The 18364-nt window shown below is 28.8% G+C and overlaps 3 protein-coding genes and 1 non-coding gene across 4 annotated transcripts in view; 2 read left to right on the top strand and 2 right to left on the bottom strand.

Moving 5' to 3' along the window:
* The first annotated feature begins 3829 nt into the window (after positions 1 to 3829).
* Rpi (Ribose-5-phosphate isomerase) lies at positions 3830 to 5803 on the top strand. The gene is made up of 6 exons (XM_018544057.1): positions 3830 to 3944; positions 4033 to 4093; positions 4553 to 4668; positions 4746 to 4879; positions 5008 to 5149; positions 5261 to 5803. The coding sequence occupies exons 1-6, from the start codon at positions 3882 to 3884 to the stop codon at positions 5459 to 5461; spliced, it is 717 nt and encodes a 238-aa protein (XP_018399559.1). The 5' UTR covers positions 3830 to 3881; the 3' UTR covers positions 5462 to 5803.
* Positions 5804 to 6550: 747 nt separating this feature from the next.
* On the bottom strand, positions 6551 to 6623 carry TRNAK-UUU (transfer RNA lysine (anticodon UUU)). Its single transcript has one exon. It is a non-coding gene; the product is annotated as a tRNA-Lys (tRNA).
* A 6261-nt stretch (positions 6624 to 12884) lies between these two features.
* On the top strand, positions 12885 to 13709 carry LOC108777227 (uncharacterized). Its single transcript, XM_018544060.1, has 2 exons — positions 12885 to 12908; positions 13343 to 13709. The coding sequence occupies exon 2, from the start codon at positions 13375 to 13377 to the stop codon at positions 13597 to 13599; it is 225 nt and encodes a 74-aa protein (XP_018399562.1). The 5' UTR covers positions 12885 to 12908; positions 13343 to 13374; the 3' UTR covers positions 13600 to 13709.
* A 684-nt stretch (positions 13710 to 14393) lies between these two features.
* The window catches only part of LOC108777226 (TNF receptor-associated factor 6), a 5292-nt gene continuing 1321 nt past the window's right edge, over positions 14394 to 18364 (bottom strand). The window contains exons 3-5 of the mRNA XM_018544059.1: positions 17647 to 17868; positions 15535 to 15779; positions 14394 to 14642 (exon numbers count right to left, since the gene is read on the bottom strand). Coding sequence (XP_018399561.1) covers positions 14394 to 14642; positions 15535 to 15779; positions 17647 to 17868 — 716 coding nt within the window. The remainder of the gene's footprint in view (positions 14643 to 15534; positions 15780 to 17646; positions 17869 to 18364) is intronic.

Below are 18364 nucleotides of genomic sequence, written 5' to 3'. Positions count from 1 at the left end.
ATGTGCCTGCATTGCGAAAGTCTGCGCATGATATGCCGTGATGAAGTTAATACTGTACTGAGCTAATCTTAATAAACGTATGCGTATATAAAATTATGAAATTGCGGATATTTGAGCGAATTTATTGCACTGTTGTACATTATGAACCGACTACAAATCAACGATGATTCATCGCCTAATCCGAGATCAATTTGTGTTTAGGAACGAAGCAAGACTCTAAAAATACAAGTCTAGTTTTTCAATTTTTGTCAATTTTCATCAGTTTCTGTAAATGATCAAAACTACATTTTTCTCTAATTTTAAATTTAAACGCGCGACTTTCTTTATTCGTTTACAAAAAATACGTTCCCCTTGTTTCCAAGTCACTGTCTCTTATTAAATTTCTCCTTTTCTTTTCATTCCAGATATATCTGCTTGTTATTCACGGTGCAGTATGCCATATTATTATTGGGAGATTATTTTTAAAAAATTCTACAGAGTAGGCTTTTTCAGATTAAAAATTATTAGTCTTTTTCAATTATTATCGATCGAGACTCGATTTATGAAAAGATTTTGAAATTTTATTCGTAGATTATGAAGCGAATTATATATAAGGGAAAGAATTCAGGGGAGTTGCAAGTAAATATCTCACGATTGTAATAAATGCATTTCAAGCAGAACGAAATCACAGTAACATCTTTGTAGTCCATTAAAGAAAGAGAGAGCGTACGACATTTCCCTTCCTCATTTCATTTTTCATTGGATATAAAATTTTCTTCTTTTCCCTACACACATAAAATGTTTCGATTTATATTTACTACATTTTACGTACTGTTGTCTATCATATAAGTGAATTATACATATAATATACATAGATATAGATAAAAATGCACGAAAATTATAAGCGAAAAAGAGAGACAGATTTGCACGTGTTCATATACATGCTAATATTATACTATTTCCTGAATACGCGTCATGTAATATTTAATCACGTGCTGAAGCAAGTAATAACGCAGCCATAGGTAATAAAAATGTGTTGGAACTAAAAAGAAGAAAAAATAAGCAATGAAAGATTGAGCTTAAAAAGCAAACATTTTGGAAGAAAAAATATTTAAATCTTGATAATTTACTCTAATTGTATTACGCTTTTATTATAATACATTTTTTAATGTTAATCGGTAATTAATAATCTTAAGGTTTAGATTCGTTGCTCGTGACGCCCAATTGTAATATATTAGATAATTATCGATCATTTTAAAGAAGGAAATGTCGTCATAGCACGTGTATATGTCAAGTGAAGATCAAATGAAACCGGTCTCGTTCACAACAATTATTATGTTCTACGAAGATATAAAAATGTTTATTCTTATGTACGTAAATGTCTTCTTAAAATCAACTCATTAAATGATTTGTTTGACAGTGGCTACACGTTTACACCGTGCATTTAGGCCGCGGCCTATACAATAGATATCCTTGTTCATCCTGTAGGTTAAACATCAAAGACACCTATCGTATAGGTTGCGGACTATAAGCGCACGGTGTAATTATACAGCCACTATCTATATCACACGCGTTTCTATATCAAAAATGAAAGAAGACACAGTTATATCTTCCTTATATTTTTGTCTTCTTTCAATTTAGGTAATTTTCTTGCTTATTTAACTATAGTGACTTTACAAATAATTAGCGAATATTACACACGGCATGTCTGTACGAAATGTTGGGAGCAGAAATAATGTACATAAAATATATAAACGAGTAATTTTTCACGTGAACGATCGCGTGTTAAAACAATGGTGATGCGATCGATATTCGAAAAAAGGATCGAAGATCCATCGATTGTCGTGGATTGCGATGCGTCATTCGAATTCGTTGTGATGCGATCACACTTTTATAAACGGAAGAACAGGGAACGATTTTGCAAAGAGAAAAGTCGATCAATTTATCGAGTCTTTGCGTTATAGCTGTATATTTTATCCCGCTTTAAAAGATCTCGTTCAGCTCTTCAGGTATAAGGAGGTTTAACGAGAGGTGTAATTGTAAGAGATAGATCTATCCATTTTCAGCCGGACAGGCTCGTGATCAAGAGCGATCAGGTACTTGGACACGAACTATATGTAGATATATGAAATTCTCAAGTTCTTAAATTTTAAAACCTTCGTCGAACTTTCACTCTCGTAGATTTTTCTTAATCTTCACATTGAAGAAAGTCCTTTCGTTGGCCGATATTTATAGTTTTTCGATTCCTATATTTAAAACTGTCTTCAATATAGTTTTAAAATGTCATAAATAAAGCTAATCCTATAGGCCGGTATTCATAATCGATTCTTATATTTAAGACCGTCCTAAGATAGCCTTAAAATAAGTCATAAGAACGGATTATAAATACCGGCCGCTACTGAATGAATTAACATCTTAAAACATACTTAAGACGGTCTTAAAAAATACAGTCTGTGAATACCGGCTATTGTCCTCGTATCATCTATTTCGTTGTAATTATACATAAATGTATCATAAATCGAAATTCTAATATAAGTACGTATATATAATAAAATATCTGACAAAAGGCGTCGATTTTTTTTAATAATTCACGACTCTCGTTCACGATTTGGTCCCGCCGCTGTTGATTGATTAAGTGCGAAGATTGATGTATTTTCGACGAATTCGATTTCTAATTATGAAAAGGAATTTTTAGTAGAGTTATTGTCCTTAAAAATATAAAAAGAACTTTTAGGAATTTTAAACTCAGAAAAAATTATGCTAATTCTAATTTTAATTAAAATCCATTGCAGTTAAGAGTTTCAATTTCCGATTAATTTGAATAGTAGGTACTGTTTCTCTTCACGAGCCATAGTCAAGCGATGTACATGAAAAAGGAAGAATCTAAGAAGTTACACAAAAGCCGTATATAGATTAAATAGATGGTAGAAAGGAAAGAGAATATGTTGAAGATCCTCTATAAGAAGTTGCTCTGATCTCCAAGGAAAATTCTAAGTAAAACAGTATAAATATAATAAAGAGGACAAAGAGTCAAGTAAATTAACGACCAATTTAATTTAAACAATCATACAAACATATAATAGAAAATAAACTACGTTATTATATATGTATATATAATATATACATATATTGCATCTCCAAGGTCTAGCTGTTTTTTGTTCCTGCACTGTCTGAAGTTCAGACTCTGAACTAGTGCACACGGTGCAATAAGTTAAAATACTTTAATTTCCACCAATAAAGATTAACTTTAATCTTACTGTTTAATTTTTAGAACTAGAAAAAGACAAAGAGTAAATTGATCCGAGATTAATCTGCATTGGTGGAAATGGACATTAACTGTCGTGGAGCAGATCTGTGAGCGATTGCTTCTATTGGACGATCTAAAAGAATATATCAAGAGCAATGAGCATTCACTATCGACATACAGAATGGACCGCTGATGGTAGTGGTGGGGGTAAAAAGACGAGTAGAGTGAGAGGCAGAAATAATATGATCGTTCTTTTTCTGTTTACTGATAACTACTGATTACTATTGGTCGCTGTTAATCCAACAACCAATCAGGCTTCAGTAAACAGAGAAAGAACGATCATATTATATTCATATTATTTCTGCCTCTCACTCTACTCGTCTTTCTACCCCCACTACCATCAGCGGTCCATTCTATTCATGTCGATGGCATTCACGTGGCATTCACGGATCCACTAACCGCTTCGCAACAGTTGTGAGTCTGCTGAATGCGACCAATGAAACAAACGTATATTTGTTTCACTTCAATTTATTGCACTGTGTGTACTAGTTCAGAGGTTCAGACAGTGCAGGAACAGAAAACAATTTATGATCTTATGATTCGTTCGTTTGTTCGAATAGTTAGGTCGCTCCACAGTTCTTCAGGAAAATTAAGAATGGATTCACTTGAGAATGCTAAGAAAAATGCGGCTTACAAAGCTGTTGACGAATACGTCCAAGTAAGTTGATTTATTTTAATAATTGTGCGATCGATCGTACAATGTTTCTCGTGAAGGTTATAATACATTCCGGTATATTGTTTTTCAGAATAATTGTGCTATCGGGATTGGCAGCGGATCCACTATAGTTTATGCTGTTCAACGACTTGGTAATAGGCATATTTAATATTTAGATATTTCATGTTTGAAAATAATTTCATTAAAAATTCGTACTTCAAGTAATACAATTCAATTAGTTATTTTGGTACTGACTTAATATTTTTATTTTTTTAAAATAAGATAAAACCATTTCTATTACATTATTCTTATAGATTTTTGGTAAATGTCCTGTCTATTTGAAGTACATGTATATGAAAAACACTGAGACATTTCTTTTGTAATACGTCATAAATTCAATTGTTATACTGAGTATTGCAACATTGTTGATAGAGAATTATTTCCTTGATTAATGTTTTTAACATTCTCTAAAAGATATTTTATACAGTATATTTTGAGGTATTTTATGCATTATTCTTTGAATGATTTTAATAAGGTACATATATAACCACATTTTGATTTAATCTTGCAATTTATATGAATAATGTCTCTTATAAATGTTGTATTTTTAGCTGAACGTGTTATACAAGAAGAACTTAATGTAATCTGTGTTCCTACATCGTTTCAATCTCGTCAACTTATATTAGATAATCATCTTACTTTAGGCAACTTAGAAACTCATCCACATGTAATTTTTAAATATTTTTTCTCTATATTATATATTTCTTATTATATATTTTTATTAACTATTTAATATTGGTGTAGCTGTATTCTGCAATTGATGGAGCAGATGAAGTCGATAAAGATCTGAATCTCATTAAAGGTGGTGGAGGATGCTTATTACAAGAAAAAGTTGTTGCTTCCTGTACCAATCGATTTGTTATCATAGCAGATTATACGTAAGTACTTATTGCATCTAATAATATTGTTCTTTGTATAATCAATTAGTGTGTTATTGTATATTAAATATAAAACTTATGATACAAAGATTGCATATTTTATTCTTACACTTCTTCTTATATTTCAGAAAAAATTCAGTAAAGCTTGGCGACAAGTATAAAAAAGGAATTCCTATTGAAGTGGTTCCTATGGCGTATATGCCAGTTAAACTTAAAATTGAAGATAATTATGGAGGAACTGCGAAAATTAGAATGGCTGTTGCTAAAGCTGTAAATATAATTTTATTATCTAGATTCTCTAGTTACTGTCACAAATAAAATTAAAAGTAATATAAATAAGTCAAAATAACATATAGTATACAATTTTTGTTACTTGTGCAGGGTCCAGTAATAACAGATAATGGTAATTTTATTTTGGATTGGCACTTTCCTGATATTGATTCAAATTCTTGGAGAAAGATTAACATGGAATTATCTCTGATACCTGGAGTTGTAGAAACTGGTTTATTTACTGATATGGCTGAGACAGTTTTTTTTGGTATGCCAGATGGCACTGTACAGGAACGAAGTGTACACAACTGAACGAAACTTATTTGGATGAAATATTAGTTGCTTTCCATTTACACACAAGTGAAACTGAGTCTGAAGTGAGCTGAGTATGAAATATTCAGATTAATGACGTCACTACTTGCTTATTTTGGTAAAATTAACAAGTAACAGGTTTATAATGTCACTTTTAAAGTGAGTCTACGAGACTCAATAAAGCACACGGTCTCGATCTTGTGCAGTTTGCAGGTAAAAACTCAGTTGAATCTCACTTCTCAGAATACAAAAGGAACGCGCATTCAACTGAGTTATGACATCACAAGTGAGAATTATCTGAGAATCGGAGTAAATGGAAAGCAATTATTGAATGCATGTTAATGGACCAATTTTATTACATTTTATCCTTATTGAATAACGATTTCAATAACGTTCTGATATTTGTTAAATCGTAATTCTTGATAACTTTTTTTTTTGTAATCTTATAAATATAGTTTATGCTATATTGCCGTTCCAATTGCGTTATCGCTTTTTTCATACATTTTTTATGTTTCTATCTGTTATGTATGCAATTTGTATCTGATCTTGTGTTTTCTTTATTATTATATAAACTTGTTATTGCATTCACTTGAAGTATATATACTTCATATTTTAGGGATAAATTATATACTTTTTAAAAATATATTTTGTAAGTAAATAATAAGAGAATTTTTATATGTGATATGTACAATACTGTTATCTTGAAATATGCACAAAGTTATATGAATATAAGTTTGAAATATATATTTTTATACAATATTTGTATTTAATTTCTTACATATATTTATTTATAAATAAAAGAGAATTACTAAGTTGCATAAATAATAACCATACACAAATAATTTTATTTGGATATTATTAATTGCAAACGATATTTTTCTTATTATTTATGTACATTTAATTTCTTTTAGTATTGAAAAATGGTTTAAAAATACGTCAACTATATGTTCAATTTAAATTTATGCAATGAGAAAAATTATAAATTTAGAAAAAAATGTTAGTGTTGCTTGTTTAATTATTTTTGTTAGTACTTATATTAATTATTTTGTATGATTAAAAATTTGCATTTCGTACTGTAAAAAAAAAGCTCGCCCGAACAGGGACTCGAACCCTGGACCCTCAGATTAAAAGTCTGATGCTCTACCGACTGAGCTATCCGGGCGATCGAGGAATGTATAGATTAATATTGTACTGTATCTTACTCAATTGAAAATTTATATATATATATGTGTTATGAAAAATTTGATTAATTCGGGCATTATACATAAATAAAATGGCCGATCAATTTACTTGATGTCTAATCAAATTTTCTGTAACATGTGTATACATATGTATATTGTATGTACTTTGGAATGTAACAATTAATATTGTGTATTAGTAGATAAATATATAATGATGTTTATTAATAAAACATACTATTAAAAAATTTAATAGTATATATAATAAGTTTATATAATGGATAATGTGAGTTCTGTTTGTGTCTCTCAAAATAGAAAAAAAATTGATAATTTTGTAAAAGATTGATATATTCATTATTTTTTTTAATCAGCAATATGCTACCAAAATTTTAAAATTTTTATTCATATATAATTTTTAATACAACAACTAAGAATATAATTGAGTAAATGGTCCAAGTTTTTAAAAATTACATGTTAATATACATGATATTATTTTTATTTAAAGAAAACTTTTAAAAAAATAGACTTATTTAATTATACAATTGCCTATTATTACAATTTTGAGAGCCAAGTGCGTGTGGATTGTTTTCATATAAATTCTGAACTCTATAAACGTATCTACATTTTCTTTTATGTGAGAGACATATATGTATTTTGCCTCTCGTATATCTATATATTAGACAACTATGTGAAAGAGATAGCTATATAGTTATTTTGCATAAGACACATCTTTTATTCATAAGTGAACTATCATCCAGTAGCTATAAGCATTGATTTACTATCCCACGACGTTAATTTAATAGCGTTTATATATGTCGTAAAATTAAAAGACGTCTTCATTTAAATAGACTGGTGATTTTATCACATCGTTTATCACTCACCCACACAGTGTTTAATTACAATAATTACAAATATATCTTTTGATGACAGAAGCGTTTTTTGATCATTAAAAAATTAAGAAATATATTTATTGATATATATCTTTTTATTATTATAATTATTGTTTTAATTATTTGTGTGTGTGTGTGTGGTTATAGTTATCAAAATTTAGAAAAAACAATTTTTTCTCAAAAACGTTGCTTTAACAATAGTAAAAAAGAGACCTTTTCTAATTAAAATATATCTGCAGTCAATACCTATATTACACAGATGTAGTAAAATATATGTCTTGAAGCCTGTAAAAAAAAATGCGAAAAATTCGATTGCGTATTTCTTTTACTTTTTACGTATTAATTGTTAATAAATTTTAATAATATTTTTTTTTAAATCCGTTATTATTTGATTCGGATCATTATTCTTTGACCGCTAAAAAGATGTTATGGTTTTTTTACAATATATGTATATTACTAAGATACGCGTAAATAATTGTTTTTCCGAGTACGTTATTGTTTCGGCAATCTTGTCAAAAAGTTTGTCGGCGGTGAATGCGTCAAACAAAAGAAAAAGAGAAAAAAATATGACCAACCACTAGCCAACTAGGTTGAACGATCTAATCGTAACTCAGCGGGTTCTGATGTGAGAATGGTGTAAGTACTTAACTCCGGCTGTTTCTTTCTATGATTTTTACATGGGAACTTATCGGCTATACTTCGTTTTCTGGCATCGATTTAATCAACATTAATCCTTAGTTTCGATACTTTTTGACTTCTTGCATAGTCCAGACTCTCGTTTATTGCGTTTAAGTACGCGATAAATCATATATCCATGGTATATAGAGCGCCAGAAGCAGTATCGCTACTCGTATTATTTACGTTATCTCTTATCTTCCACGTATACAGTTAAAAAACGAAACATTTTTATTATTTGTTATATATTGCGTATCAGATATATCTTTTATCTTTGCACTTACGACTGTTCGCAAAATGTTTTATTTGCACAATTTCTTATGCTAAATGGTTCAAATTTATATACATCTAATAATGAGATTAAAAATTAATTCGCTGTATATGTTTATAAATTTATGCTCAGAAAAACCCCATCAATATCAGTATTAAAATGTGTTATTAGAGAGAGAAAGAGAGAGAGAGAGACGTTATTGATTTTATGAAAATTTTATACTTACATTAATAAAAATTATGTATAAGGTAAAGAAATTAAATTAAGATTGCGTGTTGGCTAAATCAAAGACAGAAAATAATTTCGAGAAGAACAATATTTCAACAATATATGTAGAATTTTGTGATAGCAATGCGGCTTTGAAATAATAATTAAAATTAGATGATATTTCTTGAAATAGATATTGCGCCTTCTCACATACTGATGATCTCGAGGATCTATAGGTATACATGTGAATTTTTATTTCGTGTATGTATGCTTTCAAAGTGTAATAAAAATTTTTACGAGCTACACTACAATTTTTACATATCAATTAAATCGTCATAGTATTGCAACAGATTTAAAAATATCGTATATTGAATCGTTTTGAATTCTATAAACCAGTTAGTACAATATTGTAACGAAGTGCGAGAACGAGAATTCTCTCGCGAGCGGTACGCAATAAAATAGGAATGCGTTGTTACGTCAATATGCCATTCAGACCTCACCCCGTTAAACCCCGTGACCTAAGTATGACAACTTATGATCCGTGGATCTTAAGGGGCAACATGAGTTATTAAACCTGCATAAGATGCATATTTCGCCAGCAGTCACGGAATCGGAGTATGACTATATATAATCTATAGTAGGCAGTTATGCAAAAGTTGGAGCGTAATTGTACAAATGTGTCTCTTGACGAAGAGAAATAATTTAGTATCTTCCAGAAATAAATTTCATTGCCTATTTTTGTTTATACATGTGTAAAAATGTATTTTAAAAATATTCTATGCGAGAACATGATGACTGATAATTGAATGGTTGAAAATTTATACGATATAGTTTAAATTAAAAAATAAAGATTCAATTTGCTTGTATTAAGTTTAAAATGTCATATTAACAGATATAGGTAATGAGAGGAAACGAGGGAGGGAAAGAGAGGAGGAGAGAGAGAGAGAGAGAGAGAGAGAGGGTGGGAGGTAGGGAAAGAAGGAGGAAGAGCGAATTATGTTCTGATAATTTTAAAACTATTATTAATACAATAAACATTATAGATCAATGACAAACGCAAATATCAATAACAATTGTTAGAGATTCTCTTGATTAAATTTAAATAAAAATTATTTAACATAGTCTCTGTTCAAATTAACGTCATCAGTTTAAAATTTAATGTAAAGTATTTCTGAAATTATAATTATTTATAATAATTGTAATTCTCTAATAATAGCGGCTAATATAAAGATTGCAAGTAAAGTCGGAACCTGTTCTGTCTCTACGATACGTAATTGTTATAACCTTTTACCTTTTTAATAATAAGTTCGTAAACACTTGATATTTTGGCCTACTATTATTAAATTATATTTTTCTGGTTATTAACAAATTACGTATTTATTCATCTCTCATCTTTTTATTAAAAGTGAAACCACACACACAACAAATAAAAATCTTCGCGTGCCCACGCAGAAGTGTGTCATGTTAGCGAGATTTCCCTAGCGAAAATAATGTTTATTAAAAGTTTATAAGAAGCTTGCTTAAACATTGAGTAGATGTTTTATGAAATGGAAATTAAAACATGGAATTGTTCAAGAGATGTTCATAATTATGTTTTAAAAAATTACGCTTTGAAAACAGTGCTCCAAAATATCAACAAAACTCTTCATAAACAATCTTAAATAACGTATAACCATCGATAAAACTCTTCATAAACAATATAACCATCGATAAAACACTATACCTAAACAGGTATAAGCACTATGTTTCACTAAAAATTTTTGCCAGAGTTGACAATAAGAAAAAATGATTGTCTCAGAAAGGTTAAAACGGATGTGTAAATCGTACGAAATCGTAAGTGCGGAATGTGTGAGGAAAGGTTTTTTAGGGTGTAAAATATGATCGTCTCGCCCGCGCACTTGCAGTCATGCGTTCTCTATGCGCCTGCATCCATCCCGTCGTACTTATATCACAGAGGGGATTGGCGGGGATTGTATTTGAAGAGCGACCGCGCGATTTCACCCCTCAAACGAGAGGGAGAAGCCACGGCTTCAACCGCGCGCGTTTGTCCTTTGGCATACGTATCGCGTATCCCATATCGAGAGTTGATCGAGAACACAAGTAATATTTTGTCTTGAAGAGGTGCATCTTGAAGAAATCGGAATTCTACAAATCGCTCGAAAATATCACGATATGAAGGTTAGTCATGTACTTAATTTTTTACGTAACAATTTTATAAAATAGAAATTAGTTTATATACACGTAGGTTGATTTTAAACTTAAACGTATACACTTGCGAGAACGTACAGTGATCGAAATTGATTTTATTTAATGTGCAACGCTATACTTCTGGAATTGTAATGCTATACTCTTGATATATGTTTTTTTTTTAATATGTTAAGATAAACACTAAATTTAACGCATACTTATATGTTGATTTATAAAAGCATTGTGGAATATTTGATTACGTGCATAGTAGAATCATCACATTTTTTATTATAAAATAAGTAATTCTTTTATTGAAAAATTCTATCATTGAAAACTGTTTTATTGTTTGTTGTGTGCGTAATTTAAATCGTGCATTTATGAAGTATAACTAGGGTATTAGAACACTCTTTTATGTTTTGTATATTTTGTAATTTTTTTGTGATTATATATATATATAGATATACTAAAATTTAAATACCTGTAACACATTAAGAATATTTATATAAAGCATAATATATTTTACTATAATAATAATACAATATAATATAATACTAATGTATAAATTGAATGCTATAAATTTATCTAATAAATTTAAAGACTAATAAATAAATATAATGTAAGTAAATTTAAGTGCTAACAATAAGTTAATTGTTTATTAATCAAATATTATAAATCCAGTAGACGCGATTATATTGCTAATATATCATAACATAAAAGTCTAAAATGTGAATTAAATGTTTTATTTGTTATATAAATTATTATATACTATAAAATATTATATATTATAGTATATCAAAATTTATTTTTTATATAATTTGAAGAAAGTTGTATTTTAAGATTTAATTTCAGATCCATTCAGTAATACATTTAACTGTAAAATGTAAAAAATAACGGTATATAAACTCTGTCTAATAAACTTACATGTAAAATCACTCTTAATTTAAAAAATATGCAAATATTGGAATTGAATGCATATTACGAAAATATTGTATGATAATAAAAAATGTTTAACGTATGACTACCGACGCTCTCATTATCAGTATAAAATAACAAATGCTACCGTGATCGTTTTTACAAGAACAGCTGCATATTAAATATCACGAATGATGACGTAAGTTTAAAAGAATGTATAAAAAGAATGTTAATACATGCAATATCGTTATCGATTATCTTCGATGAGTTAATTAAACCAAATCGAATGCATTTTGTATGGCGTTCCAAATAACGTAACAACTTAGCTAATAGTTAATTAACCATTATTATAACAATTATTATAATATTAATCTCTGATGTTAAGCAGCTTAGGTATGAATTCTGCACGATGTTTATGTAACGCGGATATTTGTTATATATCGTTCATTCAAAGTGTACACCGTGCATGTGTGCATAAGTTCGTGCATGTGTGTGTGTGTGTGTGTGTGTGTATGTAAATCATTATATTTATTACATACATTTATAAAGTTCTTACAAAAAATATCGAAATAACTTTACGTGTTAATAGCTTGTTTCGTTATGCAGATTACCAAATATCTTTGCTACACTCTGGTTTGCATGTGCCTACTGAAGGTGGCAAATACTGAAATTTCCCGAGACAAGGTAAAAATACATATTTCAATGAATAGCTTTATCGTTTATTTACAACAGAGCGTTTCGTGAATGCGTGTTAAATTAATTGCAGAACTATCTTTAGAATTAATTGTCTGTTAAATTATCTGCAAATTTATAAACTGTTACAATATCTATTTGTTAAAATTATATATATATATATAGATCGAATAGATCAATACTATAAAAGATTTTGTTTTACGTAGATAGATTTATAGTAAGAGAATTATAATTTGCACAAATTTAATATCAAACTTTAATATCAAACAATTAAATATCAATCTTTCACACAGTTTGAAAAAATAAAAATAATTCTAATGGAGGGGAAATGGGCGGGTAGAATTCACTTTTACAGTTCGAACGGCAGCTTCTAAACGCCCTAAACGCAGAGAAAACAATCAAGTCAAAGAGACCATTTTGTAATGCTTTCACGGGTAAGAAATTTTTACCTCTACTATAGCAATCAACAATACTCTCCACAAATTAAAATATTCTTTGAAAACTAAAACTATTTTATTCGTAAAAACGTTTAGATTTTATATCTGGAATAAATCACAAGATAGCATATTTAAAAATTTCGATATTCTACAAAAAAATATAATTAATTTTAATAAATATTTAATTCAATATACTGTCAACTAAACATTTACTTATATTAGAGTAAATAATTATTTGTTATTTAATAAAAAGGATTATTTAAATACCAAAGTATTAAAAGTTAAATACCAAAAATTTTTGTATTAAATATAAATATCTCTTTATACTTGATAAATATTTACATGGCAGTATTTAACTAAATATTTATTAACATTGATTATATTTTTCTCAGTGTAGTAATCAATAAATTACTTTTATTGATACCTCGTAGGATGCGGTAGATTTGTTTCGGAAGAAAGAAGAATGAAGAAGAAAGGACTTTCCACTCTGCGAGATTTGTCGGACTTTAAAGTGACGAATAACAACGTTCAGCTTCCGGTTTCTCTGTACAGGGCATTACTAGATGCTGCTAAGCAAAATGTTTGGAAAGTGCAGATGGATCGTGGGGCATATGATTATCGATTACAACAAATACCGCGGATTTATCTTTCGGGTCAAATGCCTGTACGTAACACGATGAAAAGCTAATTTTAACGGACACAACTTGATGCATAGACGCCACCAGAATTTGTAACAGACAGAATTATATTTTATTTTCTTGCTTCTAAATTATGAAATTTATTTATAATACTAATTAAATATTTTATTATATAAGAAATTATGTTGTAAAATTATCTATATATTATTTTAACTGAAGCTTAGTTCTTCTTCCGCGACACGACGCAGCCTTATTTATTTGTAGCTATTTTACGGTGTGCATGTCTTAATACAAATTTTACTTATTTTTTCGTCTTATCATAATTAAAGAAATATAAATTTAATTAAGCAAATTGTAAAATAACATTTTATTTTATGTACAACTTCCAAAAATTTTACTGCTGCGAATGTATTATTCACGAAAAAAGCATATAAAAATGTAATCAGTATAATATTGATGTTAGCTAGAACTAAATTAGAAAATTTTATTTGCAGGAACATTTTGACTTTAGTTATGCATTTAGTTACATGTACCTGATCCTTCCAATAACGTCTTAATTAATTTGCTATTTTAAAATATATAATATTAAGCATACATATATTTTTTAAACGACTGTTATATCGGATCTGAATTGTATTCAATAAATTCTATAACATCTGTTATCTAGTTAATTAATGTACAAAAAGAGGACTTTATTGAGACTTTCTTGTTTTTTTATAATAAATCACGAAACAATACACACACACGCTAATCTATTTAACAAAAGTATGAACAATATTTTTAAGAGCATATAGCAAATATAGACTTTTGATAATGCTGCACTTGTGCATTTACCTTAAATAGTCTAGAGATAAATGATAAGTTTTATTAGCACACTTCCATTCCACATGTATTTCGTATTTCCTGAATATCGTTGAGACGATATTGATAATGGTTTTGATAGAATTACACGCCTGGGAATACTCAATCCAACGCATTCTAGATTATCCGCTACTCTTGGTCTACCCCAGAAATCTTCTGTACAAAGTGTGGCCGGATCCCAAATTCGAGATCGTCGATCCTCACGTAGGCCTCTCAAAGAATGATCTAATACCTACCAAGTCATATTATACTGATAGACTAATAATTATTTACATATAAATAAATATTTCGCATTTAACAGCGTAGAACAGGAAAGATATTAATTATCTAATTGGTAAAACAGATTTAATAACAAATAGAAAGTTATCTCTAATATTAATAGAAAGCTAACTCTATTACTTCTTTACATAAGATAATGATATTGTTGAATATATTTTTTATTATTATATAAATTATAAATAAAAAGTAATAAGTGGAAAACACGCGCGTAATTATAAAAATAAACTTAATTAACGTTTATTTATTAATTAATTTTACGTTTCTTTGCTTTATTAATCTAAAATAATAAACTTAACTTCTATAGTTCTATGTAATAAACATTCTTCCAATTTAAATCACAGATAATAGGTATGTCAAATTATGCTAAGATGAGAAAAAATATATATTTATTCAAAAGATTTAAATTATTTGATATTTTTTAACCGATGATATATATACATATATATATATTTATCTAAAAATAAAGTAAGAAAATAAACCCAAGCCTGATATTGATTTGATCTATCCTTTATAATGGAATGGAAGTAGTATAGGATCATATTTATATGTAGTCACGACTTTCTAACTTTGTTTAAAATTATTCGATCACATTAAAAAGGTTCTTATTCTGTTTCGAAAACATCTCGAGGATATTTTTGATGAGAATGCGGTATATTCCGGCACGATATATTTTTCTTTTTCTTAGATAAAAGGCACCGCTCGCGGGCCTTTTTCTGTACTTTGTAATTATATTGCAATTACATAATGTGAGGCCTCCCTTGTAAAATTTTATTTTATTCAAGAGTTATTAATTTATCCCTCGGAATCATTCATTTCTGCTTCGAGCATTGTGTCTATATGCGTACCTCGAGGCGGATCCTGTGAGGAAACGGCCATGTGAGAACAGAATCATAACGGCCGCGAGTCAATCCGACGGCGATGAAGACCGTGCCATCGGGAAAATATTTTGGAGTGATTTTCAGATACATGGCGTAACCACTACGACCCGCATAGAAGGTAGGGCTGCGCATCGAACGACCTGTTTGCCAGCTCGCCAACATTACATTGAAGTTCCTCACTGTCCAGTAATAAGTGAATGCATTCGTCGATTCTGGAATAACAATAATTTGTTAATTTAGAATTTTTATCTTTAACTCATAATCATCATCTTCTTCCGTTAATGTATTATATTTTTGCATTAATTTTTTGTGACATTTAGATAAAGAAACGTATAGAGATATATTTTTGTGATTTATTATCAGATATTGTATTCTTTGATATAACAATAATAAAGTTATCTAGATCTAAAGTTTTTCCTTATGTCACGTAGGAGAGTTCTATATAATTATAAAGCTAATTGAAGAATCGATATAATTATTAGGTGGAGACAAGTTTCGGTAGTGTTCAAGTAAGTTTAGGACAATAAAATCTCATGTTTCATTTAATTGAAGTGTATGTAAATCCTCAAATTACGCAAATAAAATTTGACCGTTAATCCTCCAATTACGTGCATCAACATTCATGTAATTTGAAGAGTAATGATTAATATTTTTTATACGAAATATAATGTAATGTCAAATTAAAAATTATTACTTTGTTAAAAACATCGACTATTTTTAATATTAAGTATTCGCTCAATAAACTTGATGTAAAAATTTTATTGAGAAAGATCACTGTCTAGATATATTAAAGATTAAATTGACAATTAGTTTGAAATATTTTATTTAAATAATTACTTATATAAGTAAAAACTGATTAATTTACGCGGCTCTCATAATATTTAGTAAATATTTTAATAATAACTTAATTAGAATATCTTAATAATTAAATTTTGTTAATGCAATGTAACTAACGTTTAATAGCAATGGCGTTATAAGTTTTATTCTGGTTTCTCAACGTATTACGCTTTTACTATTCAAATGCGACAGAGTTAATCATATACTGCAACTCGAAATAAATCTCACAAGTACTTCGTCGTTGCACTATTCATTCCGTTTGAATCATGTTTATCCCGACTAAGCTTCAGCTTTGTCGTCCTATGGACAAGGCAAACTCTCACCTTCTCTTCCCCTCAGAACGTAAAATCCATTTACATAAAACCATGGATCTCTTACATACAAATGCTTAGTTTAGGCTCTGAAGTACAATGCGTATTATGCAAGAAGTGCAAGACTCCTACATGCGACATCCGCGTTATATTTTGGGTCTCATTATTCTAGAATAGAATTCCATACATACGTGATAAAATACATACACAAAGCTGTCACAATGTTTTGTAAAGCTTTAGCTTTTTGAAAATGGATTATATTACATTACCATTCAAGTTGTAAGCAACTGAAAATAAAGCTATTTAATTTTTCATATCAAGCTTTGTAATCAAGTTGTGCAAAAATTATTCATTTATTCAAAATTCAAATTATATTTTCGATTTTTATTTAATTATTTAATAGCAATTATTAAAAATTGCACAAATGATGTTTACTTGAAATTAAAATTTTAGATAGAAATTCATTCAGAATATTATATTCTAGACATAAATATTATTTCATACAGAATTGATATATACAATTAATAATTAATATAAAACTATCAAAATAGAAGTTTTAATTAATTATTATAGTTAATTAAAATTTAATAACATTTATGGTTGTTAAGTTGTAGTTGTTACAAGATTGTTCTTTCGTCAACATAAGTTTACTAATTTCATACATGCAAGATAGGCCATGGTATAGTGTAGCAGAGGCACTTCCAAAGTTTTGAGAACTTGAAATCTTCCAGTTGCTAAAGAACGTTGTGTTTATAGTTACTACTCTGTGTTTAGTTAAGAGCATAAAGTTAACTTTTAGCCTATACTACTATATGTATTAATAACTACATTTCCCTATGTTAAACATTATTTTAAAAATTTATATATATTACGAAAATATCACATAATCCAAATAGTATATATCTAGGTCACTGTATAATAATTACACTACCGTTTAATATTGATAAGATTTGCATAGTATTGTTAAATTTATCGATCTCATCTTGTCTCGAGGATAAATAATCATCAAATATTCCATCATAAAGATTAGCGTTTCGCACACTTTTCAAGTAATTCGGTTGTTGCTCCAAAATGCTGTAAAGTAACCACTTGATATCTGCAAATTCCTTACTTAACTTTTCCTCCAGACTCACAAATTTTTCGTCCATCGTCTCTGAAAGCATTATATTTTCATCAACGACAATTATAACTTTCTCTACGTACGTGTTTACAAAGATATAATTATTTTCGTTCCAGTAAAAAAATTTAATCGATTTCTATAAGATTTAATTTTAGCGAATGGAGATCATTATCTTTATATAAATTTAAAGTTGAGATTCAGCGCGCCAAAAGTCAGAGATTCTCCGCGTATAGTACTTATTATCATTCACAATAATTTTTGTGACATTCTCTTTATTGTATGAGAAAATCTCATCAATAATTGAGCTAAATAAAGGATGTAAAACTTTTATTAAGACATCTATTACATATCAGTATATTTCAATATCTGGAGACACGGTATAAGTGTCTCGGCGCTAAGCCAGGCGCACCCGACATTGCCGTGGCTACTTTACGCGAATCTGAGAATTTTGGGGGATTTCATGATCACATAAAGGTCCTTTTTCAGCATATAATTCAAACTTTAACCATATATATATATATATATATAT

This window comes from Cyphomyrmex costatus, unplaced genomic scaffold, assembly GCF_001594065.2.
Source record: "Cyphomyrmex costatus isolate MS0001 unplaced genomic scaffold, Ccosl1.0 scaffold415, whole genome shotgun sequence".
In the NCBI taxonomy this organism is placed as follows: domain Eukaryota; kingdom Metazoa; phylum Arthropoda; class Insecta; order Hymenoptera; family Formicidae; genus Cyphomyrmex; species Cyphomyrmex costatus.
This window is presented reverse-complemented; position numbering and strand designations above follow the sequence as displayed.